General features: G+C 47.6%; 2 protein-coding genes across 5 annotated transcripts in view; one reads left to right on the top strand and one right to left on the bottom strand.

Moving 5' to 3' along the window:
• IFT43 (intraflagellar transport 43) overlaps positions 1–3,253 on the bottom strand; it is a 73,602-nt gene extending 70,349 nt beyond the window's left edge. For all 3 annotated transcript variants that reach the window (XM_039883858.1, XM_039883859.1, XM_039883860.1), the window contains exons 1-2: positions 3,149–3,253; positions 359–448 (exon numbers count right to left, since the gene is read on the bottom strand). In XM_039883858.1, the coding sequence (XP_039739792.1) occupies positions 359–448; positions 3,149–3,202 (144 nt within the window). In that variant the 5' untranslated portion in view covers positions 3,203–3,253. The remainder of the gene's footprint in view (positions 1–358; positions 449–3,148) is intronic.
• Positions 3–27,754, top strand: TGFB3 (transforming growth factor beta 3). Of its 2 annotated transcripts, XM_039883856.1 has the most exons (9): positions 3–185; positions 371–521; positions 7,090–8,320; positions 15,655–15,818; positions 16,113–16,242; positions 21,338–21,445; positions 23,129–23,300; positions 25,452–25,605; positions 26,518–27,754. In XM_039883856.1, exons 3-9 carry the CDS (start codon positions 7,981–7,983, stop codon positions 26,674–26,676), a joined length of 1,227 nt encoding a protein of 408 aa, XP_039739790.1. In that variant the 5' UTR covers positions 3–185; positions 371–521; positions 7,090–7,980; the 3' UTR covers positions 26,677–27,754. The 2 variants fall into 2 exon arrangements, with proteins under 2 accessions (XP_039739790.1, XP_039739791.1); XM_039883857.1 differs by lacking the exons at positions 3–185; positions 371–521 and adding an exon at positions 6,321–6,809.

Genomic DNA, 27,754 nt, shown 5'->3' with positions numbered 1-27,754 from the left:
CTAATGTCCAGTTGTGTAATCTAACCTTATGTCACCAGCATGCCTCACTGGCATTTATTCAGCAGAAATAAAAACCTGGATTTCAACTGGATTTTGAAACTTCCTAGTCCCCTGCTTCGGCTAATTTAAGGAAGTCATTCACTGAGAATATCAAGCAACACACAGAAACTACTCTGCCATCAAAGGTAAAATGTTTCTTTTTCATTTCTAATTAATAAGACAAATGCCAAGGAGGGGAATTCCCGGATTAAGACAGGAAGAAGAGCTAGCATTAAAGAGAAATATGGAATACCAAACCTTTGCTCATAAGTAATCGCTAACTGTTAAGAGAGCATTTCTTCAGATGTTTAACACCTACCTCTCCAATCAGAGTTGAAGAATTCTTGCCACTGAAGTGATTCTTAGCTTGAGCTGACTCCTGTTGAGCTCGGCGACCCATCTTGGCCCCCTATAAGGAGAAATGAAGGGCACTGCTCACCCAAATGTCTCTGAGCCACTATGAGGACAAGAATTCTGAGAAGGTAAGGAGTGGATTTATGATGACATGGTGGACGGTGGGATTTGAGTAACCTGCAGATATCTTAGAAAACGCTCCAAACTCTTAACATGAAGCAACTGACATTAGTTCTATTTGGTAGAATAGGAAATTCATGAGTTAATGATCATAATGTCCTCTTTTAACTGCCATAGATCTTTTCTATCCAAAGAAACACAGCTAGAAATTCCTCTGGAATGGGCAGAAACCTCATGCCACAGCTCAGGGAAGAGTGTGGTAAAGACCCCATGTTCCTATGCAAGATTTTAGGCCTAATTTCAAAGCTTGGAGTGAAAATAGTTATCAAAAAGGCATTTTGGGGAAAGAATTCCTAAATTACATGGCGATTGCCACGGGAGAAAAAGATAGCATTTGCTTTGACATACACACTAATTGGACCTCTACTTAGAGACATTAAAGGAAAACTCTTACAAGAATTTGAGACATCAGCTTTGAAAATCAGAACACTTCAAATTCTGAGTCATCAAATGAACAATTTATAAGTGTTTTCCAAAGTCCTCCTGGGAATTTGTATCTCTAAGTATCTCAAGTGCTTAGCATCTTGAATCCTTCTCAGCATATTAACAAAACTTTATTTAGGCAGACTAGTGGGTGTTGAAATACTTATATTGTCATTTGTTGGCTTAAAAAAAATAGCATTACTATAAACACTTTTAAGTCTTATTTGATGTAGCTTCATTTGATTCTCACAATAGGGACTGGGACTGATAACATTTTACAAATGAGGAAACTGAGGCCCAGGAAGGCAATTAAGTAGCAGGCATAAATCTAAGAGCAAAATCTTCTTGTCTTCAAATCTTCAGTTCTTGCCACTCTATCTTGAAAATGTTCCAAGAACTACTGCACCCACGAACTGAGAAGGGTTACGTGGGAGCTGCATAAAAACTCTTTATGGAGTGATTAGATTTCAAATTTTAATCAATCCTTTAGGTTTCAGGGATGATGAAAACAATCTTTCTGATAATAAGCAGCTCATTTTCTTTCCAAGACAAGCAATTCCATTCCTTCACCTGTGGTGGTCCTTTCCCATTTATCACAGCACCAGGGATCTAAATGTGGCACACTACATGCAGCGGTCGTGCTAAAACAAAAATGCAATGATTTTATCTTTAAGTGATGTTTACAGCAAAAAGGCATTTTGGGTTTCTCCAATAATTATTTTAAGGTTTAAAATTTTTTAGAGACCCTGTATAAATCCACAAGTACAACTGGTTAAAAAAAAAAAACTACTACCTGATTTTACAGGTTTTAAATGCATAGTCTGTTTATTGTCCATTTTCCTTCCCTGGAACATAAGCCCCATGAGGACAAGAACTTTTTATTCAATGCTATATCTCCAGCACCAAGGACAATGCCTCATACACAGTAGGAGCTCAATAAATATTTGTTGAAAGAATGAAGAACTACATTCACATCCCTAGGTACCAAACAAGTTCACATATCATTAAGGCCTGAAGACCTAATAGTCCCCTTGGTCAGTCAAGGAACCTGCTTCACCCTAGAACAAGTTGCTCCTGTCCTTCAGATCTCCCTCAGAGAGGTGCTCCGCTCTGACCTTGGAGGACGCTAGGTGCTATCAGGGCACTTCAGAACACTTAGAGATTCCATAGCAGAAACTAAAGACCTGCTATGTGGCTCAATCTTTTAGTAAATGTGATCTTGACGATTTTAAAGGTAAAAAGGCTTGCCGAGGCTGTGGTGGAATTAAAACAAAAATCACTGAACTTGGCTCTTGGATCCAGCTTGGTTATCTACTGACTTTATAACCTTGGGTAAATCACAGCTGCAGAACAGCAGCTGCGAACCTTTTCTAATAATTTAGCAGACACTAGGCACTGTGTTAAATGCTTTCCATGGAGTATCTCATTTCGTCTTCATCTTCACTGTAACTCTCTGAAGTATATATCAATATCAACATCTCCATTCTGGAGATAAGAAAACCTAGGTTCCGAAAGGTTAACTTTTTTTAAAAACCCATGCGACAGCTTTATATTCCATTTGACCTCCGGGTTCCGGCACCCAGCCTCTCCTTCACGTTATAAACAAGTCTTGAGATCCTGAACTATAAGCTGAAGTAAAGCTCACCTCCCCATGGAGGTTACAGGCAGGAATGGCCTTCTCCGTCTGCCTGCCTGCTAACTTTCCATGCATAAAACAGTGTGATATTTACGTGAACTTCTGGCATGAAAAGTCCGAAGGGAAAGTTCTAGGTTGGAGTCAAGTGCGACCCTGGCTGGGGCCCCTCCAGTCACCCTCAGAAGGGTCCTTTCTAGGGGAGTTCGCAGTTGGGGTTCCAGAAAGCGGAAAGAAGCTAGGAAATTGCCCACTAGACCCAGAGGCCGGCGAGGGCGGGACCTGTTTTTCTTTTTGAGGATTTTAAAGAAAGCGAACCCCAGGCCAGCAGCAGCGGAGCCCACCGCTGCCCAGGGGGCGGGGCGGAGGAGGCCGCCTCCTCTCCGGCCTCACCCCAGCGCCACTCCGGGCCCGCCCGCTGCGGCCGCGCGGAGGCGGTCAGGGAGGCCGCGGCGGCGCGGCCGCTGCTCCCCACCGGCTAAATCCTGGCCCCAAGTCCCTCCCCGCATCGGTCCTCACGGAAGTCGCCGAACCCCGGTGCCACTCTTCGCCTAGGTCCAGCAAGTCCTCCATCTCCGCGGCCGCCTGTCGTCACTTCCTGGAAACCAAGCAGCCCGTGGCGTCCCTGACCACGGCTCCGCCCTTCCGTTCCAATATTTAAAGGGTCGGCCGCATTGTTCCTGGATTCTATGTGCCACCCTCTGACTTAAATATTTCTCAAACCTGCCTTGCTTGACTTCCAAAAGAAACCTTCACATATTAAATCCCTCTAAGGCTGTACCTGTGGGACGGTGAAAAAATGTTAGCCCTTTTTAGAATACGTGTTATTAAGTGCAAAGCACCACTACTAATAGTAGTAATTATTTTGATCCCTCCCATTTGTATAGCTCTTTGCAATGCACAGGGGACCTTCACAGTTTTATTAGCTCATGTGAAGGGCATAACGACCTTGTGTGGGAAGCAAGATAAATTGTATTATCTCTATTGGACAGATGAGAAAACAGGCTGCAGGGGGTCAGGTGTTAATAAATGGTTTATAACAGAAAATGCAATATACATAATCTCTGCCTTCAAAAGTTTACAGAGAGGCTGAACCGGCACATCAAATACCTGAGTAGTAATAACTTTCAAAAGTGAAATAATCCCTCCAATAACTCCATAAAGTGAACGGCAGTAATATCTCTATTCAACAATTGAGGACATAGGTGCAAAGAGGTGGCTTAAGGAAAATCACCTGAGTGTTAAACAGCAGAGCCAGGTGCCTTTCTGACACTATATTACTGGAGTGTTTTTCTCCAGGACATATTACTGGGTGGCAGCCTTTCTCCTAGGCCAGTAGAGGAAGATATCCCCCAAACTCCCAGTGTAGGGATGAAGGATGCTTTCCCCTGTCTTTCTAGGTTCTTTTGGCTGGTCTAATAATGAAATCAACATGAGACAGATTCGCAAGAGGAAATAATCAAATTTAATTGCACATGAAAGTATGGGAATGCCATATACATGTGAGAGCGTCAGGGACCCCACATTCATGAGAAGTTCAGAGACAAAAAGAAAAACTGAGGTAGATGTGACATTCTGAGCTAAGGATGAAGTAAGGCTTCAGAGGGGAGGAAAGTCATTTGCAGAATGATAAGAAGAGCAGATGTTCAGTAATTAGAGGTTTGTCTTGCCCTATAGACAGGCATAGAAATAAAAAGTTATTTTTGGTTATAACTCTTATTATGGGCATGGTCTCTAATTTAAATTCTTTAAGGGAGAGGTAAAAGCTTAACCTGAGCCCGCAGGGCCTTAATTGTCATCAGCTCAAAATAATTTACATGCCCAAGTGCAAATTTGGGGGAGGCCTGTTCTGAACCCTTGCACCAGCCAAATGGGGTGAGTTGAGTCTTCATTGACTCTCCATATAAGATCCCCAGGTCAACACCACTGCCTGGGTCCCTAGTACTGGTCAGCTGGGATCCTCAGATAATGGACTCATGGCCCCGATAGTGAGCAACATTCCCAATATCACTCTGGCGGTAAGGCCTAGATGGCCACCACTTAAAAAACAAGGACTTGGAAGTGGGAGTAGCCCTAAAACTGGATTGCAAGCATTTCTTAAATACTCTGTAAATTACTTAGTTCAATCATTCATTCACACATTTACTGGGTAGGGCTGTACATTATATCTTATGACAGCAACAACATGGATGTCAGAAGAGTTGAGGTCCCAGCCTGGATCTGCTGACAACTACCTGTGTAGCCAGGTGGAGCCTCTCTGGACCTCAGTTTCCTCCCTTGTAATTATTCTTAGAGATTACCCCTAAGATCTTTTCCTCATTAACTCTGATTCTCAGTGAGACTACCCTAATTAGACTTTAATCTGAAGGAACATTCATTGCTAAAAATCCAAGACAAATAAAATATAGTCTCCAGTGAATCCCTTGTTCCCTTCTTTCTAGGTACCCAAAGAGAAAGAAGGAATTAATCTTTGGGTTTATTCATTTCTTGTGAACTCATAGCCATACTACCTCCACCTTTTAACCAGTTTCCAAACCTTCGCTCCCACTTCTTCCCCAACTTCCTGAAAGCAAAAGGTGACCAGTGCTCATTCTGGACAGGACGAGGCCCTAGAGTAGTGGCTTCCAAACCTTGCTGGAAACCAGACCCACTTGTGAGGCAAGGGTTTTGTTGTTTGTTCTGTTCACTATTGTATTCAGAGAGCCTAGAAGAGTGCCCGGTATATAGTAAACATCGAAAACATTTTTCACGAGATGGCTGAATTTCAGAGGCAGTATAACATAAATTCATAGACTCTTCCAATAGACTCCTCAGTCTAAATCTTAGTGTTGACTCCTACTGGCTCTATATGACCTTAGACAGATTACTTTTAAGCTTTCGACATCTAGGTTTCCTTGTTTGTTATGCAAATGACAATAATGCCTACCCAAACTAGAGAGCCTGTGTTAAATATCACCTTCACCACTCACACAAAGCAGTGTGGACTTTTAAATCGCTGTGTGCCTCAGTTTCCTCCACTGTAAGCTGATCGACTATGATCCTTAGGGATGCTGAGAACACCCCTTCAGTTAGTGGCCTAGGAGACTGGAGCAGGAACCAGATCTGGCAGGAAGGGCCCAGGAAGGCTGGGGTGAAAGGGAGCAGCACTGATTCCCAGGAAAGTGATCCATTCAGGGGCAAGCCCTTTGTTGGGGGCCGGGAGCGGAAGGAAGCACTGTGCCTTGCCCTCCCTAAGCTTCTGGGGAAATACCTAGAAGCTTAGGCTGAGAAGAGGAAGGAAAACGAAGAGAAAACTTCCCCTCACCCATCTGGGAAATGGGCTCCTGCCAACTGCTGACTTTGCGCTCACTGGCGCAGTTCCCTGCGGAACCCCCGGCGGGGAGGGAGGCTGCGAACATCTGGAGGACATTTATGCGAGAGCGGCTGCAGAGCAGGGCTCCGCGGAGGGAGAGGTGCACTTGTACGCACGTCGGGCCGAGAGGGCGGCTATTCCCCCAAGGCCCCCGGGCCTGTTTTCCTCGGCCTCTCCTGCAGCCCCTCTGCCCCAGGCCCCAGCCCCAACCCCGAGCCCTCCCCGCGCGCAGTCCCGGCTCCAACCCGCGGAGCCTCGGTCACTGGCGGCCTCGCCTCGCCAGAGGGCACCCTCGATCTGCAGGAAAACGCCACCATTTTCAGTGCCCCTGGAGCATCCCCAAGCTTCAGCAAGCTGCCCGACTTCAATCTTGTCAATGAAGAATCGGGGCCAGGATCGCAGCGGAGCTGAACCCAACTCCAAGCCCGTTCCCAGGCCTGGCGTCAGCCCCACCGACGGTGGCACTGCCGCCCCTACCCAGGCCCAGCGCGATCCCGATCCTGCTCAGCGTTCGGCCTGGCCCGGGGGCGGCGAGGCCGAGGGAAGGACGGACTGACAGCTGGAGAGCGCGAAGGAGTTGGGGGAGAAGGAGGGAGGGGATTCATCGGAGTAACTTTCCAGAAAAACAGTCAACGTGTAGCAGGAGTGACTCCAAGAGGGGAAAAAAAGTTCAGTTACCACGTCGAAAGAGCGGACTCGCAAAGTATTTTTCAAATGGGCTCGGCTTTTCCTGTGCCTGTTTAAAACATTAAAATCGTGCAGCAAAAGAGGCTGCGTGCGCTGGTCCCTCCCTCCCCCACCCCGGGCCAGAGACGTCATCGGAGGGAGGTATAAAATTTCAGCAGAGAGAAATAGAGAAAGCTGTGTGTGTGTGTGCATGTGTGTGTGAGAGAGAGGGAGAGGAGCGAGAGGGAGAGAGGGAGAGGGAGAGGGAGACGCAGGAGGGAGAGAAAGGGAGGGAAGCAGAAAGCCAAGTCCGAGGGAATGAGCAAGGGAGGCGAGAGATAGGGGAAGAAGCATAAGAAAGAAGGAATAACAGCTTTCCGGAGAAGGCGTGCAGTGAGCTGGCTTCTATTTTATTTTTTCTTTTCTTTTTTATTTTCTAAAGAGAAGCAGGGAACAGAAGCAATGGCCGAGGGAGAAGACAAGCCGAGGTGCTGGTGACCCTGGGCGTCCAAGTGGATTATTGGGGCTGCTCTCCAGGGGCCTGTCCTCCCTGCCTTCCAATTGCACATAACCCCACATCCCAGCCAATGAAGACAAGAGGCAGCGTGAACAAAGTCATTTAGAAAGCCCCCGAGGAAGTGTAAACAAAAGAGAAAGCATGAATGGTGTGCCCGAGAGACAAGTGTGTCCTGCGCTGCCCCCACCTTTAGCTGGGCCATCAGCAGCCCAGCCCTGTCTCTCCCCACCTACTCACTGGTGATCTGACTTTTTTCTTTTTCTTTTTTTTTTTTTTCAACGATTTTTTTTTTCTTTTCTTTTCCATTCTCTTTTCTTATTCTCCTTCAAGGCAAGGCAAAGATTTTGATTTTGGGACCCAAGCCATGGTCCTTCTGCTCCTTCTTTAAAATACCCACTTTCTCCCCATCGCCAAGTGGCCTTTGGCAATATCAGATATCCGCTCTATTTATTTTTACCTAAGGAAAAACTCCAGCTCCCTTCCCACTCCCAGCTGCCTTGCCACCCCTCCCAGCCCTCTGCTTGCCCTCCACCTGGCCTGCTGGGAGTCAGAGCCCAGCAGAACCTGTTTAGACACATGGAGAAGAAACCCAGAGCTACAAGGCACACAGTCGGCTTCTTCGTGCTCAGGGTTGCCAGCGCTTCCTGGAAGTCCTGAAGCTCTCGCAGTGCAGTGAGTTCATGCACCTTCTTGCCAAGCCTCAGTCTTCGGGATCTAGGGAGGCCGCCTGGTTTTCCTCCCTCCTTCTGCACGTCTGCTGGGGTCTCCTCCTCGCCAGGCCTCGCAGCCCCCCTGGCCTCTCTCCCCTGCTCGCACATGAAGATGCACTTGCAAAGGGCTCTGGTGGTCCTGGCCCTGCTGAACTTTGCCACGGTCAGCCTCTCTCTGTCCACTTGCACCACCTTGGACTTCAGCCACATCAAGAAGAAGAGGGTGGAAGCCATTAGGGGACAGATCTTGAGCAAACTCAGGCTCACCAGTCCCCCTGAGCCATCGGTGATGACCCACGTCCCCTACCAGATCCTGGCCCTTTACAACAGCACCCGGGAGCTGCTAGAGGAGAGGGAGGACGGCTGCACTCAGGAAAACACCGAGTGGGAGTACTATGCCAAAGAAATCCATAAATTCGACATGATCCAGGGGCTGGCGGAGCACAGTAAGTCCAATTCTTGCCGGGGTGTCCGCTCTGGAGGGTCTGAACTGGAGTAGGGAGTTCCACGGAAAGGGGCCTAGCCATGGCCACACAACAGAGTGCCCGGGGTTCACCAGCACCGAGGCTCAGGAGGTGTGATGCGCAGTTGGGGCTGGGGAGGTGGGTGGGGAGGCAGACAGAGCCATTCTGGTTAGAGCCTGGCGCCTTCGGGGGACGCAGGAGTCCTGGAGTTGAGCGGTTTGCTGAACTCACATCACATCCTTGACTGATTTTAATTTGGAGTTGCATTGTGCTGTCCCGTTAACATATGTGCTCTCACACATGCGAGCAGATCGTTAGCTGTAAGCATATAGGTGCCATGGAGGGGCAGGGCCAGCTCTCTCTCAAGCCCTACTGTTCCAGGAATCTAGAGACCTTGGTCTTCTCTCTGCTTTTCATAACTCGCTGTGACACATCTCTGGTTCAGTTTTTCCAGTCTTTGGGAAGAAGAGTATCTGCCCCAAATGAATGTCTGTCAAGCTTTTGAAGCCTAGGCGAGAGGCAGCTTCTTGCTGTCTGGGTCCTTCAGTCTCTGCCACACACGTGACTCACGTGAGCTTTGGGCGTGGGGGAAGGGTATGCACCTCTGTTCACATGTACATGTGCTTTAGGGAGATACGTAGTCTGGCTTTGTACAGTAGACAGATTCATGTGTTCAAAATGGGTGTCTTCCAGGCCTGTGGACACAGGGAAAGCAGGGTTGTGGCTCTGGATATGTAAACGACTGCTGGCGGCCCTTTCGTGTCTGCGTGTCACGGGAAGAGTGGGTGGGAGGTGTGGCTGTGGGTGCAGAGGGGGCGTGTGTCTGGGAGTGTGTCCTCCCAGGAGGCTCCTGTCTGTGCTGAGGAGCCGGGAGGCTTCTGGGTGAGACGTCTGTGTGTTTGTACACGTGTGGAAGTCATGTGTGTTTACTGAACGGGGATTTAAAAAACCTCAACATGAGAGAGAGAGATTTGGCAGATGTTGACAGCCCAGGAAGGAGGAATGTGAGCCAGTCGTGGGCCAGGGACTCTGAGAGCAGCTCTGTTTGCTTTTCCTACCAGCAGGTGTCCTCACCACCCTGACTACCTCAGTCCTGGCTCACCTGGGAGGTGGGCAGTGCCCTGAGAGGGAGCTGGAAGGTGAGATGGAGCAGGCAGGGCGAGGATGCTCAGGGCGGGGGTGCTGCAGGGGTTGAAAGGAACCTAGCTAGAGAGAAAGGAGAGGAGTAAGTGGCTGATGGGTGGACCAGCTCCGGTTGAAGGTGCAAAAAGCCCCAGTGGGAGCTGGCCCACGCCAGGCCCAGGAGCCTGTGGTTACTGGCGAGAGGTTCCCACTCCAGTTTCCTGTGGCTGCCTGGAGTGCCCTGCCTTAGGATGTGGCTACCGTGTGGGGCGGAGGCTGGAGGACAAGGCAGAACTAGTGCTCCCTGCCCAGGGTCCTCTAGCGGGGGCTGACTCAGGGTCTGCCAAGGGCCCACAATTCCCAGAGGCACCAGCAGCTGCATGGCTAAGCCCCCAACCCCCTGGGTACCCATAAAGGCAGGAGTATTAGTGGCCATAAATGTCGAGGAGGGTGGAAAGCTGAGGCCTGCAGGAGAGGTCTGGGGAGAGTCCCGGGCAATAGGGAAGAACTGAGACTTTAATGATCTGGTCTGGGAGGAGGAGTCCTAGGGAGGAGGGATTCTGAATCACCAGGGCCCACCCAGCCTGGAATCCCCAGCCGAGAATGAATGAGCCAGATAGATGCAAGGGCATGCAGGTACCAGTAGACCTCAATTTTGTGCAGAGACTCAGGGCACAAATAGTGAATAGCCCTGGGGAAAGCCAGGGCAAGGCCGTGTAGAAGCAGGCAGCTCCAGCTGCATCACCAGGACCTTGAAACTGTAGCAGGAGGAATGGCCCTGGGGCAGGGAGCTGTGGTCAGGCAGGGAGCAAACCTGGCACAGTGAGCAGGATGCTACATGGGACGTCGTGGAGTGGGAGGCAGGACCCAGGGAGACACAGGCAATGCCATGGAGGCTCGCAGGTGCAAACAGGAAGCAGGCCCAGACTCTCTGCAGCTGTTGGAGGTGACACAGAGGCTGAGCAGACACGGCCTGGGCCCGCCCTGCAGCTGGTCAGGTGCTGAGCCAGCCCTGGAGAGGCAGATGCACAAGGCACACTACTTATAAAGAAGGCAGTGGGCAGATGCAAACGCCCAACAGATGTTAAGCGGGACCAGAGAGTCATCATCAGAGGCTTGGAGTGAGGGAAGCCTGTCTCGAACTCCCGAAGGCAGGCAGGGGGTGGCACAGGGTCTGTGCTGGGGCATTGACAGGGTCCGCATGCCAGAGCTTCTGCTGGGAGGGGATGAAATCACATTCTCTTCCACATTTTGTCACTCCCAGCCCCCTCCCTTACCCAGGCACTGGGAGGGAAGTGACAGCAGGAGCTGGGGCAAGGAGACAGGAGTGCCTGAGGGCATAGTGCAGCAAGGAATAATTTTCAGTGGTGCAGGAGAAAGGGCACCAAGATGAGAGTAGAGAGGGCAGGGCCCATCCTCTGGCTCTGCCCTGTTGGATAGGTACCCTGGTTTCCTAGTTTTACAAATGAAGAGACTAAAATGTGCATAAATTAAGTAATTTGTCCCCACAGAGCAGGGACTCTAACCTAGTCATTCTGTCTGCAGAATGCATGCTATTAAGCACTAATGCAGATGTGCAGAATACACACAATAAGTCCTACCTTTAACCTTTAGGCTCCAATAGAACTTTGATTAACAACATGAATGAATCAAATGTTCCAAGCAGGAGGGGATAGGAGCTATTCTCTCAGTAACTCTGGTGGTAGATTACAGAGGGATAACTGGGTACGTTCTTTCTTAGCTCTGCCTATTCTCACGGCCAGGAGATTCACACTTCCACAAACATTCTCCCAAATTCAGTGAAAGGGTTTTTCTTTATCTAATGAAGTCTCAGGCAGATAAAGGAAGTACACCATGTAGAATTAGGCAAGTCAATTCCCTGAGCCTCAGTTTCCTCATCTGCAAAGTCAGAGATAATCTCAAAGGCCTTTTAGCTGAAACAATTTTAAGGTTACGTCTAAGGTGATTCCACAGTCTCTGCTGGGGAGTGAAGGCAAAGCTGTAATCTTTTATAATTCTCCAGGATTCTGCTAAGGGGAGCGGGTCGAGACTTTCTCTGACCCGCGTGGTCTGGGACATAGCCTTTTCAGTTCCTATGTCATTCTTGTTATCAAGATGTCACCAGTGTGGGTGTCCTTTTATCTTCTGGCTTGTAATTACCTATGTCTGGAAAGACTCTTGCTTTCATCTAAGGGCGGCAAAGAGAACCAGCAAACCCAGAGTTCCTGAGCAGATTGAAAACTGGATATTTTAGCCTTCCTTTTTTTTCTGGCTGCTACATTTAGATTTTGTTCATTCTGAAAATCAAGAGCTGTATTGAAAGAACTCATTTGTTCTAGTGCCAATGCCCTCTGCGCACTAGGTCAGTGTTTCTCCAAGTGTGGTCCAGAGGCTAAGTAAATGTGAAAGCTGTGGATTCCCAGGCCCCACCTCACCTCACAGAATCAGAAGCCTGGGAGTCGGGCCTGGGGAATCTGTATTTTCAAGAAAGCTTTCCTATTACTTCTTAAACTCATTAAAGCTAAAGACCTTTGCTAGGGTAAAATTTTCCTTGAGGGGCTGCAAGTGAAGTGCCCACAGAGGCTAGGCAGCGAATGCAAATCTAGAAGAAAAGCCCAAGCACCATGGCAAACTGCACAGGACACTTGGTCTTGGGTCAGGGAGAGAATAGAATGTGCAGGGAAGGCTGGTGTGGGGAACCTGGAACACACATGTCCCCCATTAAAAAGAGGCACCCACTACACAGCTCCTGCTGATTTTTACAGTTAGGACTGTGGGTTCGGCTTGACTAGATCTTACCATTTCCCAGAAGAGCAGAAAATCTGGATCTCTCTGTGAATTTTCCCAACAGGCTTAAAATGTTTATGGGCTTCTAATTCAAAATTTTTAAAAGTGATGCATTGGACAAAGAGCATGCCTAATACATTTAAAAGTTAACGCATTTAAAGTTTTAAACCATTAAAGCTGTGGTTTCTCAAACTTTCAGAACATCTGGAAGCCATGGTACCCTTTGCAGAGCACTATAAACTGTGGTTCTCAGCACTGACTGTATATTAGAATCATCTGGAGATCTTAAAAAAAAAAAAAAAAGCAAACTCTGGACTCACCCACACTCCAATGTAGTGAGAATCTCTACTGGGGAATGGGGTCCAGGCAGCATCTGCTTTTAAAGCTCTCCAAGTGATTCTGATGTACAGCAAGGTAAAGAAGCTCAGTCACACTTGTATATGTGGTCTCATCATTGGAACCAGCAGTAATTTACTAACAGAAACGATGTGTACAAGCAAAGGCCTATCTATGAGCCCAGGCGTCTGAAAACATTTTAAAAGGCATGGTCTGAACATGGTCAGCTGTTTCCAGGTTTTTCCATGAATACTCTACATGCATATTTTTTTCTTGTTCTTCTTTCCTTATAGCACAAATGGGAAAATGGCAGCCGTCAAGCTATATATTTTGTATGTAATGGAAAAAGTTGGTCGTAATTCCATTGGTAAAGGTCAACCTTCTAGTCCAGCTCTCTCTCAATGATACTAGTGTTCTGCAGAAGCAGGGCTTAGTCACAAAACCGACTAGAAGTTGGCCCTCGGCTGGGGCATGGGTCTGTACTCTAGACCCATTTCATGGAATCCTGCCACATCAGGCGGGTGAATCATCTCACACTAGATCTCTCAGGTCCTCTCCAACTTCCTGAGTCTTTGCTTCAATAAATGAGGTCAGAATACCTGGGTTTAAATCCCACCTCTGCAACCTACTAGCTGAGTGACCTTGGGAAAGTCATTTAACTTTCCTGAGGCTCACTTTTCCCATTTGTAAAATGGCAAATTTTACTTATTCTCATTTTCTTCAAGCATTGTTAGAGAGTCAAATGAGTTAATAAAAGCTCTTTGAAATGTAAGGTGGTGTTATTACATTTTGCTACAAATTTTTAAAAAATCATCATTATTATTATTCAGTGGATTTAATTGTTAAGAAGATTATATCTACATTTTTTTTCCTCCTAGGAAATTCTTTTTTAATCAATAACGAGTGTGTCTGAGCTCTGTTTACTAGAGTCAGTGTGCTCACATGCAACCCTGGCCAGGACCCCTCTGGACATCAGTCTCTGCAGCTGAAGAGGGTTGCGCTAGATGACCCTGATCATCCCTCTAACTCTATTAGAAATCTGTAGACCCTAGAGATAAAGTAATGAGCCTTCTCACCTTCTTCTTGAAATCTCCTTGAAATTCCCACAAAGAGGAGTCCATCTTATATGTGATATGTGATTGACGGGTTGGAAGAAACCAAGGAAGGATGGCTTCCCACCATCTTGACCCCACTCTGATTTTCCTCACTGGCATGTGCCATTTTCTGTTCCCCTTTTCTTTTTTACAGCAACGAGCACATTGCTCTAACATACCCTTTACTCCCTCTTTCAACAGTTACTGGAGGTATTATTACAAGGGAAACTATGTTGACGACAGCTCCTTCAAGAACCAAGTATGTCAGTACTTGAGAGTGTTGCTAGTCCAAGTAGCTCATCCGTGTCAGGAAGGTTGCAAACTTGCAAACTTAAAAATTAAATTGCCATCATGATTCTTCTTTCTGTTTCTATCTGAAATGGTTCAGGGAATAGTTGGCAGTATTTGTTCTTTCGAAGCCAATTATTAATCAGGGCTTCATTAGCCAGCCTTCACACATTTGTTTTCCTAACATCTGTTCCATTAATTTTCTAAGAACCAGTGTCAGGCCCACCAGATGGCAATTTCCAGAAACATTCACTCATCTTTTCCTAAAGATCAGTAGCGCATTTGCTTGTTTCCAGGCCTCTGATCCTTCCCGCCTTGTCCGTGACTTCCTAAACCACCCCTCGGGGTGATTATGAGCTCATTTCAGCCATGTCCATTATGTGTGGAATCTGGGTCTCTGAGCTTGAGTTTCAAGTTCTGTCTATTGTTACCATTTGTGTAGAAAGTTTTTCTCTGAATGTTAAGGCTGTTCAGAAGTGTACAGGAGAAAAGACAGGATCTTTCCCTTCCCTTTATCTGGCTCTAAAGGGTGGGAAAGAGCATTTGCTGCCTTCTGTCTCATGGACAGGGCTGAAGAGGCCGTTGGGGGGACAGGCTGGCATAGCACATGCTGGCAAGGAAAGAAACCCTTCAAGAGAAAGGAGCAAATGGTCACTGACCATCTCAGCCTGAAGAAACATCTGCGGGTCTGCCAGGTTCGAGATCTGGATTCTTTGCCAGACCAATTCTGCCTCATTAGGTCTAAAACACAGTGTTGATTATGTCACCGTGCTGTTATGACACTTTCCATGGCTCCCTACTGTTAATAGGATAAAATCCAACCCATCTGTCTGACATTTTAGCTTCCCTGCTGGTGGAGCCCAATCTCCTTCCTTGACCTCATCTCATCTGCTCCAGCCCGGCCGCTTGAGGTCCTTCTTGTTCACTGGCACTTTCCCCTTTCCCTAACTTTGCTTCTAGCATCCTTCTATGTGAAATTTCTTTCCTCTCCGGCCTCACACGCTTTCCTCCTGCAGGACCCAGCTCAAATATCACCTCTTCCATGAAATGCTCTCTGCTCTCTCCCTCCTCTGATCTCTTTGCAGCAACTCCTGGGCTTCTCCGAAGGTCTTCAAACTCATCCCTGTGGTCCTGTTATTTGGGTCCATGTAGAAATAGCCTCCCCTGGATATTAATCTCCTTGAAGGCAGGGGCTATGTCTATTCATTTTTGCTTCCTAGTGTTGGCACTATCCTTGGCGCATATCTGCTCAATGAATGTTCAATAAATGAATGAATTCCTGAATGAACAAACACATGAATACATTAGCTATCAGATGATTAAAGTACTAGGGGGCATGGCTGAGATCTTTTGAGAATCTGTATTTTCTAAGAGAGTTGAAAGAGCAGGTCGGAGAACCTGCCAGAGTTGGGATGTCGAGGCAATGGGCAAAGGGGTGATGACATTTGACTGGCTAGTCTTTAGTGCCATACTCTCGGGCTCTGAGGTCTCTCTGCTCCTCTCTCAGGCCTGAGTGTGATTCCAGGGCCACCATGGATCATCTTCCTATCTCCACCTTTAGGTCTGAGGCCTCAAGCTCCTAGGAAGGTCACAAGTGGTACCGAGACACTCGGCGAGTGTCTGTTGGCAGCACATTGCTCCCGTGGGTCTTGCTCATGCTGCATCTGTCTCTGCTGCTTTGTCTCCTAGACGAGCTGGCCGTCTGCCCCAAAGGAATCACCTCCAAGGTTTTCCGCTTCAACGTGTCCTCAGTGGAGAAAAACGGAACCAACCTGTTCCGAGCAGAATTCCGGGTCTTGCGGGTGCCCAACCCCAGCTCCAAGCGCAATGAGCAGAGGATCGAGCTCTTCCAGGTAAACCCCCTCCCAGAACAGAAACCAGCCAGATGGGAAAGCTGGCTCCTTCGCCATATCAGGCCGCCACTCCATCCAGAGCTCTGCAGACCTGGATGTGAATCCTGCCTTCTCTGAGCCTTTGTTTCTGTATATGTCTGTCTTTAAGAGGATTAAGAGTTAACTAAGATGCTTGAAGGAGCATTTGGCAACTTTTAGTTTCCTCTTGCTCCTCTCACCTGTCCTCCTGCATGGTGACATGTGCTGCGGGACTCTGTCCAGGTCTGGGTACTTACTCCTTTCTCGGCCCCGTAGATACTCCGGCCAGATGAGCACATCGCCAAACAGCGCTATATTGGTGGCAAGAATCTGCCCACGCGGGGCACTGCTGAGTGGCTGTCTTTTGATGTCACTGACACTGTGCGTGAATGGCTCTCACGAAGAGGTAGGTGGATGCTGAGAATGAGCATTTTGGAAGGAACCTCAGGTCCCTTGGTCCTTCATGAAAGACTAGGGGCGTCACAAATCTGGGTTCAAAGCTCGGCTTTGCCAGATTCTCTTTGTATCCTTCATTCATTCAACTAATATATATTAAATATTTACTCTGAGCCAGGCCCTGGATTCGACAGTAGATAAGACAGGTGAGGTCCCAGATTTACGGGACTTTTGTTCTGGTGGGAGAGACACACGATAAACAAATAAAAATATTGACAAATAAGAATTTCACATAGTGAGAAGTACCATGAAAAAGAGAATGAGGGCGATGTGGTAATGACTGGGTGGGGTCCAACAGTGGACTCTCAGGGAGGGTCTCTATGAAGAGGGAATTTGTGCCTTAAGATCTGCATGATGAGAAAGAGTCAGCCTGTGAAAGTCAGGATGTTTTAAGCCAAAGAAACAACGAGGCCCCCAGGTGGGAACTAGCTTGATTTGTTCTAGCAGCAGCAGACTGATGTGGCTGGACCTGGGGGGGTCAGAATGGTAGCTGGGACCATATGATTTCGGACCTATTAGGTCATAGTCAGGTTTTAGGACTTATCCAAGTGTCCTGAGAAGTCCCAGGAAGGTTATAAGCAGGGCTAGGGATACAGGGTGAGATGATTTGGTTTCCATAGCCCTCTGGTTGCCATGAGGTCAAAGGAAGAAGCAGGGACACCACACCAGTTAGGGGCTTTGCAGAAGCCTGGATGAGAGCGATAGGGGCTTCAGCTAGGGCAGTGGCAACAGATATGGAGGTGATATGGATTTATTCTATAGTTTAGAAGTAAAGCCAATAGGACAGGTAGATTACACATGGGGTATGAGGACATAAGATGAGTCTAGATGACTTCTAAGATGTTGGTCTTAACACCCAGGTGGTAATTCTTATCGAAATAGGAAAGACTGAAAGAAGAGCAGTTTTGGGGAGGTTCTGTTTTGGCTGGTTAAGTTCGAAAGGCCTGGTAGCCATCCAGGTAAGCTGTCCAATAGGCAGAGCAAACTTCACACGTCCGAAATAGTTCACTTGTTTTCTCTTTGGGAAAATAAGGTAATGATGGTTCCTTCCTCGCATGCCTCACAAAACTGTTTTAAGGATCAAACTTATTTGAGAGAATTTCATGGCTTTCAGCATGTTACACAAGAGTAAACTTTTCTGGCTCAGATAAGGAAACTGAGGCCCAGAGAAGTTAAGTGATTTGACCAAGGTCCTCCAGCCTGGATTAGGACTGGAGTCTCCTGACTGCCCCGGTGCCTTGTGACATCACACTCAGCTGTTTTTCTTTACGTGGTGGTACCGCCTGGTCTGGCGTTCGGTGGCATTGGGGGTACAGATGGTGGTTCCATCTGCTCCTTCTCTCCCTCTTACAAAGAGTTTTCTACCATTGTCAGCTGCCTCAGAGCCACAGTCCATCCAAATACTGAGGTCCAGGGTCCCTGGGGCAGGTGGGTCTTTCCCAGTCCTTGGTGTTTTAGGAAACTATGGGTTACGGTTCTAAGGCAGAGATCACAAAGTGCTTGGCCTAGGTATTGTTTTAACTAGTGGTCAAGTTTTTTTGTTTTTTTGTTTTTTATTTAAGTTAAGTGATTTTACTTAAAACCTAGACTTCGGGCATTTCTTGAAAAATTGAAAGATTTTCTGGTAATGATCCATTGGAGATGAGTTAGTGACTGCCTCTTGAGGTGGGGCATGCATTCTTCATGTCACTACAGGCCCCACCATTCCCCAGTGTTCCCCAAGGGGGAGGCTGGAAGTCCCTACTTAAGCATGACACTTTGCCCACTTATATAACCTGCCTGGGCTCTGTAGGCGTCCAAGTTTGCAAGTCCCATGTAAGGGGCATTCGTTACCTGGTGGCTGAGCTGGCAGATGGGGAATTCCATCCTATCTCCCCTACCGAGCATGAAGGCAAAAGCCTAGGAGAACCCACATGGATCTGCTCACAGCAGCACTGCTGGGAATTCTGACTCAGACAGTACTCCGCCTAGAGCCCGACATGGATAGAGAGAGGAGAGGCAGGGAAAATTAATCTCTTAGCTTCCCTGTCTGATTTTGATCAGCTCCACCTGGATTTCTTTGAAGCCCTGAGCACTTGAAGGAGTTCTTATTTTCACAGCTGCAGAACTCAATGAGAAGTTTGCACTGAGAATGATTTCCATCCTTCTTGGGACATCAAAAAGATAATTTTGTAATAAAACCTATGCCCCCCTCCCCCCCACAACGATCCCCACTACTGCCAATTTTGAGGTTAGTTTGTCACTGGAACCTTCAGTTCCCTCCCAGGGGAGGTGCTGCCTACCCCTTGCATAGGGGAACCACACACAGACTTTTGCTTATGCAGAGGTCGTGAGACTCTTCAGAGTTTGCGGCCCCAAACGAGGCAGCAGATGGACTCCGAATGGAGCCGCTGGTACTGTGGACTACTGAGGAAACTGAGTCACACATAGGTCTTGCATTCATTCAGCAAACACCTCAGAGCCCACTGTGCACCAGGTTCCCAGGCTGCCTTCCGGGTCCCAGAGATGACTGGAGCCCTCTCTCCACACGATTTGCATTTTCTCTGTGTGCAGAGCCAGGCCTCACCTAGCAGGCGGGGCAGGGAGCACACCCAGCACCCCAGCACTGTGGCTCAGAACAGGTGGGACACTGGGAAAACACAACCGTTTTATAACTCAAGGAGAGTATGGTCATCTTCTTTGGTGGTCTCTGGTGGCCCCTTTGTCCCTCTTTGTCTCTAACAATCAGGAGTGTGGCTCTAGGGTCAGGCTGCCTGTGTTTGCATCTTGGCTCTGCCACTTGCTGGTTGAGTACCTTGGGCAAGCCATTTAATTTCCCTAAGCTTCAGTGTCCTCATCTGTATCATGAGGGATAATAAACGTCTCTACTTTGTAGATTATAAAGATTAAATGAGTTAATGCATGAACGTCTTAAAGTGGTGCTTGACATGTAGTAATGCTCAACAAATGTTGATTATTGTGATCCCTCTCTGAGCTCTCCACCTAGACAGAGCCTGTTGGCCAAGCTGGGCTGCCATCTCACACCTACCGCTTATACCCTAACCCTAACTCTCCCCAGCACATCCGTCTGCACCCTGACTTTTTAACTCACAGAATCAGAGTTGCGCACTTCAGGTCTCCCTTGGCCCACCTTGGACCCTTCTGGATAATAGGAAGTATACTTACTCTTTGATGTACCCGTTAGGCTACACCAGCTCCTTCTTTCAGCTTCCTTAAACCAGGAAGGGGACATGTCTTAAGCCTCACTCTCTATTCACTCCTTGTTGTCTAGCTGGGGCTCAGGCTCTCTGGTATATTGGCCCCTTACCTCCTCATCAGAGCTGACCTTCTGGAACATAAAATCTTCAAGCTTAGCAGATATCAGTGTGTGCCAGAGGTTGCCCTAATTTGGGGCAGGACAAATGAGGTGGGCTGTGAGTTTATGGAAGAAAGGATTAAGCTGGTTTTTAATCAGTAGGACTAGGACCTTCAAGTCTGCCACATTACAGTGGCTGAAATCTCTGGGCCTGGGAGAAGGATGCTGAGCTGACGTGGACTCTTTGGGGTTTTCCCTGATGACACCAGAGTTCAGAAAGACCTCAGATTGGCCCCAAGGCTGGAGGCTCACACAGAACTAGGGTGGCCTCAGAGAGCAGAAAATCAATCAGCTCTCTGAGACGCTGACCTTGAACACAGAGGGATCTGTCACCCCCATGACCTCTCCTTTACCTGACTACAGCTAGCTGCTGCCCCTGCATCAACAGAGCTTCCCTAATTGTCCTGCCCACCAGAATTGACATGATACCAGGTCCTACATGGCTTCCCTGCACAAAACTACTGGGTTCAGTTTCGATTTTTCACTTCTTACTCTTCCTTTTTTTTCTTCCACTTTACTCAGTCCCTTTTACAAATTTCCTTGCTTCTCCCATTTTTGTTACCAAAACACCTGATCCCACAGCTAATAGGAGATGGGACCAGAGCTGGCCTTCTTGTACCAGAGTATCAGTCGCCAAACCTTGGCACCTCTAGGCTTCTTCGTGCTTGTTCTCTCCGAGCTCACAGCACCTGGACCCTTGGCCATGGTCCTCTGCCTTCTCCTCCAGCCTGCGGTCTAGTTTCGCACCTGTCTTCCTGAGCTGTCTTCCCTCCTTGAGCCATCCACGTCTCCAATTTCCCATCAAGGTGAACAAGGATTCCAAAAGAAGTAACTTTTACCTCATCATGTCCTTGTTCCTGAAGGAAAATATAGCCAAGTATAACAAGTATAACTATGATTTTCACCTTATCTCTTTTGTGATCTACTATTCTATGCAGTCACAGCCCTCTGTTGCCTCTGAGGGCTTCGGGTCTGGAGGCGTGACTACCAGGCCATGGGCTTCCTGAGCATAAGACCTAGAAATGGTGGATGAAATGCTGGCACCCACCTAGACTGATGCTGCCGCTTGTTTGCTGCTGACCTTGCTCTGGTATTGTTTCTTGACTTTTAATCTCGTGGCTCAGACTGTGCCACCTTCTACCCATCTTGTGGCTCTTAGAATTCGTGGCCTTTTGAATCACTGCCTCTCTGCCCCAGAGTTCTTCAGTTTTCCCCATTCTCTGGTGTCTCCCAGTCCCATTATCTCTTCCCTTCATCCCTTCTTGATAGGTTGGCTTGAATATCTCCTATCCCAATAAACGCCTAGGGGATGTGACTGTTTTTGTTTTTTTGTTTTTTATTTATCTGTCCTTCCTGTATCCTTATATTCTTTTGCCTCCAAATAGGCAGGTGACAATTTTTTCCTAATACCATCTTTTGAAAATAGATGACTATTAAAATTCTCCTTCACGATCCTCACTAGTTTACGCCTCCATTTGGTCGTTTAGAATGTAACAGAAACACATAGATTGTGGCAGCGTGAGCGTGAAGGTCCAGTCCAGCGTCGGCAGCACTTTGTCTCCTACGTAGAGCTAGTTCCTCTGACTGTCAACGGCAGCAGAGGCCCTGGCCCTCCCATGCATGGGTGGGTGGGTACACTCCTTGATTGCATAAAATGCTTTTCTCACCAGCTCTGTGTCTTATTTTGCAGAGTCCAACTTAGGTCTGGAAATCAGTATTCATTGTCCATGTCACACCTTTCAGCCCAATGGAGATATCCTGGAAAACATTCATGAGGTGATGGAAATCAAATTCAAAGGTAACAAAATGGATAGAACAGGAGACCCCTACCAAACCCCAGGAAAAGGCACCAAGCTCCCTCACAGAGACGGCTAACTATTTTGACTTGAGAAATTCTGCTTTGCTTCCAAAGCAATGAGTGTGACTTTCAGTTTCTAGATATAGAGGATACTTCAGCATTTGGAAGACAGTATTTTGCTGGTAGGAGCAGTGAGATCATGTAGCTAAGCGGTACCTGAGCTCAGTCAGCAAAATGGGGGTAAGAGTTCCTCTTTCACAGGGTTGTTATACAAATGAAACGAGATAATAAGTATAAAACACTATGCCAGGAATGCTCAAATCATCATCTTCCCCTTCCCTAAAATAAACAAACTTTGGTGGCTATGAATTTGAATGTGTTGACTACTGAGCCCACCAGGTGTTGCAGAGCCACCTGATCCCTGCCCAGGAGTTTGCCTCTGGGTTTGAATGCCTGCTCCAGGGTCGAGCTGTTTGTGCTGAGATGCCAAGATACTTGAGAGACATTTCTGGTTTTCTAAGGTGCTCGACCTAGACAATCTCTGGATTTCAGGGTCGTTGTCTTTTCCTTTCATAGTCCCATGCAGGGTAACTGAGGCACACCTGAAGCCAGCTGGTTTGTCAAGGTCAAACCGACCAAGTCAAAACCTGAAGTTAAAGGCTTGTCTAGAAAAAGATGCAGGCCTCTCTTGGCTCCAAGCTGTGGGCGAACCTTTTACTCTTCATGGGCTCTATTTCAGAGGCTCTTTTTTTAAAAAAAGCCAAACATTTGATATTCTAATCACAAAATCTTGGAACTCGGAAAACCTTAGGAATCATTCCCTAGAGGCCAGGTTAGGATGAAATCCTCCTGCTTCAGTTTTGTTCATAAAGATTTTCAGGAAAGGAAACTGGAAATCCAGGCCTCTCATTTATCTCACAGACCTAGTGCTCCCTTGTGAGGTCCCAGGTCCTCCTGTCACTATGCAAATTTCATTCCTCATGGTCCTGTCCTTGGTGGAGATGGACAACAGCTGACAGCTGTCTGTCACAGAATAGGTCTCCTTTTAGTTGAGACTCTTTCTAATTCAGTCTCCAGTCTTTTTCTTTTCAGATGATATAACAGGTTTTTTTTTTCCCCAGAGTTTGCTAAGCTGTTTATCACACGCTTCGTTAGCTTGTCTGAGTTTTATAGTAAAAACACTTTTGAAACTATAAGTGCAATGTAAATGGTAATAATTACTCAGTCTCATTCCTCTGGCTCCCATTCAAGCTATTTTAAATTGTGACACCTTAAATTAGAGGAAGGACTTCTGTGCTATCTTGACCAATTCGGATCATAAGAGGTAACTCACACACCTGAAGATTCTAAGTTGCAGAATCTAAACAGACAGCCCAAAGGAATGTTAGGTAGCCGGAGAAGCCTCATGGATCCCTCGAGATCCCCAGGAGATTCTTAGGAAGGGCTCGCTGCCCTTTGGAAGTTGTATGCACAAGACTCATGAAGGAACTGACCTTCATGGGGCATCTCGTGGTTTCTTTGATGTTGGTCCTCCCCTTCCTGCTGTGGCATGAAGCTGCACCTTAGCACGCCGTCCTCGCAGACCACGCTGTCCCTCTTCCTGGACATGATGGGATGGGGTGAGAAAGCAGCCCCCTCTCCCTTCCTTAGACAGGAGATGGTCATCTTCCTTCCCTTCTGCAGGCGTGGACAGTGAGGATGATCATGGCCGTGGAGATCTGGGGCGCCTCAGGAAGCAGAAGGACCACCACAACCCTCATCTAATCCTCATGATGATTCCTCCACATCGGCTTGACAACCCGGGCCAGGGGGGTCAGAGGAAGAAGCGGGCCCTGGACACGAATTACTGCTTCAGGTGAGCCTGGGGCCCGCTCAGGATCTGTGAACTCCTGAGACAGCATTTACTGGGTGCGTGCAGTGTGGGGCAGGCCCCGGGCCTAAGCCGCGCTCCGCCGACAGTCCTGGATGCTATTCACAAACATCTCCAGGAAAGAAGATTTAAAACCTCTTACGAATCTCTTTATTTTTCTGGAAGCCCCACATTTTTTTTGCAACCCAGTTCTGTAAGGACCTGGATAAAGTACATGGGAAGGAGAGTGTCGCTAAAATGGTTTGGACTGGAGAGGCTTGGCTGAAGCCACTCTGTGAAAGTACTCGTAGGGTGTGTTTGCGTGGCGAGGAGATTAACGCAGGAATTTCCATGAAAGGAGTGCTCAGTTCCCTATGAAGGGCCCAAGGATGCTACTGGATGAGGGAAAATAGGGCAGCCTCCATCTGCAGGGAGGAATCTGAGCTAGAGAAGTGAACGAACTAATTCAGAAGTAGTTGGGTGGCACAACTTGAAAGATTTAAAAAAAGAGCCTCTTATTTAGAAGCAGTTTGGCTTCTTGTTTATAAAGGAGGGAGCTGCTAGAGCATGCACAGCGATTACAGAAAGGTAGAAAAATGACATCCATGAGGTCTGAAGGATAAAGTGCTCTAAGAATTTGGAGTTCATCTATGGATACAAGAAAGGCTTCAGAAGGGGGTGTGGGATTTGAGCCTTTGAGGACAAGTAAGGTTTCGGGAGGTGGGGATTCAGGAGGATGAAGCACTTCCAGTAAAGGCAGGAGAATGAATGTGTCAGTTTGGCAGAAGAGGTGGATGCGTGGATGGAGCTGGGGAGAATAGAATGACTTGGAAAATTTTTAGATCTGAGACGATGTCTTATTAGGAACAACTGAATGAATGAGGAATGTCGAGCTTGGGGAACGGAAAGGGTTGGGAAGGCAATGTGGCTGCCTCCAACTGTCTGAAGGCTGGCACGTGGATTTTTTCCATGTGGCACTTAATTAGTTAGGAACAAATGCTCTTGACTGTAAGTAACAGTTGCCTAAACCATACAGGACTGTTCACAAGAAGCCTATGACAGCAGGCTCAGGGGTGGTCTGGCTGCTTAATTATGCAGTTGGGGATACAAACTCTCTCTCTTCAGTCTGCCATATGTTGGCTTGCTTTGCATTCTCTTGTGTCCAGTCTCAGTGACTGCTAGAGCTCCAGGTGTCTTGTCCACGCTCGAGATGAGAAGTGGGAAGAGGCAGAGCCAGCAGCTTCTCTCTTCCGTCTACGAGTTGTATATAGAATCAAATATTTCTGCCAGAGTTTGCCCTTACCACCTGCATACTTCTCCTCATGTCTGTCATCACTGGGTTACGTGACCACTTCTACCTCTAAGGCAGCCCCGGAAAACAAGTGTCTGGTGTTCTAGACGCTATAATGGGAGGTGGCAAGGGAGAAGCGGGTAGGAACTGCTATTGAATTAATATCCAAGGGTCTCTGCCATGGTTCACCCTGGGAATCCACAAGAAGCCAGATTTTGGCCAACACTTGCCTGTGGCAGTAGCAAGTTCTAGGTCTCAGCAGATACTGAAGTATAGACTAGCTGCCCACTTGATGAGGGAGACTGCCAAATGGATTTCTGCAGGCAACAAAACTGAAGTAGCCTGGTAATCACATTTGGGGTGATCTAGGAATCATGTCTAACAGAAGCATATACCTCATTTTGATTCAATGGTCTCAAGATTTAGTCTAAGCAGTCATCTACTACAGTATATAAGCTATAGTATATAGTTAATTTCTGGGTGTACATTAGGAAGGTAACAATAAAACCAACCTCAACAAAGCTGAGTTGGCTAATAACACTCAGTGCTTGGTTTTACGTGGAGCAATTTATGTCTGCTTTGATTCATAATGTAAAAGGAGGCAGGGCCACCTTTGCCTTTTCTCTCTTCCTCATGCATCATTGATATCTGTCTATTATGTCTTTGGGATCATGGTCTTCACCATAGAAAATGCCTTTATAGTCTATACAGCTCAGTGAACTTGAAACTGGGATTCCATTGATTAAAGCCACCTCTTATGATGACAGGAAGTACTCCAAGTGCAAATATGAGGGCCACGTATGAAGTTTTTTTATATCGGTAGTTTCCTTTAGGTTGATTTTCTATCCATGTTTTCTGTGTTGTAGCAACGTGGAGGAGAACTGCTGTGTGCGCCCTCTCTACATTGACTTTCGACAGGATCTGGGTTGGAAATGGGTCCATGAACCTAAGGGATATTACGCCAACTTCTGCTCAGGCCCTTGCCCATACCTCCGCAGTGCAGACACAACCCACAGCAAGGTACGGAGCAGGGCTCATGCCCTGTGGGGCACTGGGGCCAAGTTGACTAGGCCACTTTATTAAAAAGGATGCAGGAAGGGCTGCATGTTGAATGAGCAAATGATGATCTGGGGTGAGTAACATCCCTTCGGTGAAGGTTCTGATCTTGGCACTCGGGCCAACTCTACTTGGTCCCATTCTGCCTTTTGTAATCTCTTTCATAGTTTGAACCAGACTTTTGATTTGCTCTCTCTAAAGCTTTTGTACCATTCTTGAAATTAATTAGCTATCGTATGCCACCCTATACGTCAGAGGTGTGTGCACAGGGCAGGCAAGGAATGTTGGGGAAGAATGACTTCTGCCACCAGTTAAAGAGCTCTGATAATTCCAGCCTCTTGACTGTAGAAAAGTTATTTTTAAAGACCTTGTAAAGCACAAAGAAGAAGCTATATGAAACAACAGGAAGAAAAGGGGAGAGGGAGGGAAGTCCATGACTCTGAAACCAGCTTGTCCTCCCCTCAAGGGGAAAGAAAAACAGTAATTTACAAAGCATGGTTCCCTGTAGCTCATTATTACTGCATCCTGTCTGAGGCCCCACACTCCGGCATTTACCAAATGGCAATGTTTCGTGAGGGCATTTCTCACCAGAGTGACCAGTGAGAGCTAGGAGGACCAATATAGGAGTGTTTCCTTAACACAGAGAGAATTCCATTATCAGTTTAAATATCTGTTATATGCTGAAACTGTTAACACGCAAACAAGTGCAGACGCTCTCCATTCCTTCTCTGTGGACAAACAGCACTAGTCACTCGCCCGAACTGAAATCGCACCCGTGGCCGGTCTACCGCTGGCTCAGCCTCTGGAACAGTCCCTAGGGCTTGTAGAGGGCTTCAGGCTTGGTCTTCCAACCTCTAAGTGATGTATCCTCCCCAGGTGCTGGGCCTGTACAACACCTTGAATCCTGAAGCATCGGCCTCACCTTGCTGCGTGCCCCAGGACTTGGAGCCCCTGACCATCCTGTACTATGTCGGGAGGACCCCCAAGGTGGAACATCTCTCTAATATGGTGGTGAAGTCCTGTAAGTGTAGCTGAGACCCCACCTGCGACAGAGAGAGAGGAGAGAGAACTGCCACTGCCTGCCTGCCTGCTCCTCGGGAAACACAAGAGCAACAGACCTCACCTGGAGGCCTGGAGCCCACGCCCCGCAGCTCCAGGCAAATGGCTGAGACGGAGGTTCCCTTTTGGAACATTCCTCTTTCTCGCTGGCTCTGAGAATCACTGTGGTAAAGAAAGTGTGGGTTTGGTTAGGGGAAGGCCGAACTCTCCAGAACACGGATTTTCTGTGACGTAAACAGAGGTGGTGGGGACAGAGGAAGAGGGATGGCAAGTCGACACGTTGTGTGGCAATGGGATTTGAGATACCTGGGAGGAGGAAGGGCGGAGAAGGCTGGGACAGGGCCAGACTGGAAGACACTTCTGATCTGAGGTCAGATTTTCTCATCGCTGCCCCACATCTGCTCTAGGGAATCTGGATTACGTTATACAAGGCAAGCATTTTTCTTCAGACAGGTTACTAAGACATGGTCCCAGCATTGTATCTCATACTACTTGGGATTAAGGACAAATCTGTTATTTTTGCAAAATGTCCTCTTGACATCACTCAGCATCAAGGGTCATTACAGGGAAGAAGTCCAGGTAATGTAGTTCCCAGGCCACCAACTATATTGGGCTCTACAGATAGGCTGAACTCAGAAGCAGGTGGGATTAACCTTCTCCCATCCGCCCTCTGGGTCCCTCCTCTCGCCTTCTCCCTAGGTCGTATCTCCCCTTGGACGTTTGGCTAGACACCTTCCAGGTCAGGGTGCACGTATCTGAATTTCGGGTCTGTGCGGCCTTTGGGGCATTATGGGTTCCCCCCTCACCCTCTAAGACCCTGTGCTCATCTGGTGTTCCTGGAAGCAGGTGCTACGTGTGGGGCACAGGGGGAAGCTGCACGTACGTGTGTGCCACACCATGACTTGGCCCCAGATGCGTAGACTGAGGTATAAAGACAAATACAAATATTACTCTCAAAATCTTTGTATAAATAAATATTTTTGGGGACTCTTGGATCATTTCATCTTCTGGAAGATTGCTTCTAGAACAGTAAAAGCCTTATTCTAAGGTGTCA

Source organism: Pteropus medius, unplaced genomic scaffold, assembly GCF_902729225.1.
Source record: "Pteropus medius unplaced genomic scaffold, Ma_sr-lr_union100, whole genome shotgun sequence".
Taxonomy (NCBI): Eukaryota; Metazoa; Chordata; class Mammalia; order Chiroptera; family Pteropodidae; genus Pteropus; species Pteropus medius.
The sequence above is the reverse complement of the archived record's forward strand: the minus strand, read 5'-3'. Positions and strand labels throughout refer to the sequence as shown.

Bases quoted from the DNA above. Each gene is read 5' to 3' on its own strand.
- TGFB3 (XM_039883856.1), top strand. From the start codon at position 7,981: ATGAAGATGCACTTGCAAAGGGCTCTGGTGGTCCTGGCCCTGCTGAAC. The intron at 16,243-21,337 runs GTAGGTGGATGC...CTTATTTTGCAG, and splicing joins TGAATGGCTCTCACGAAGAG to AGTCCAACTTAGGTCTGGAA. The intron at 21,446-23,128 runs GTAACAAAATGG...TCCCTTCTGCAG, and splicing joins GATGGAAATCAAATTCAAAG to GCGTGGACAGTGAGGATGAT.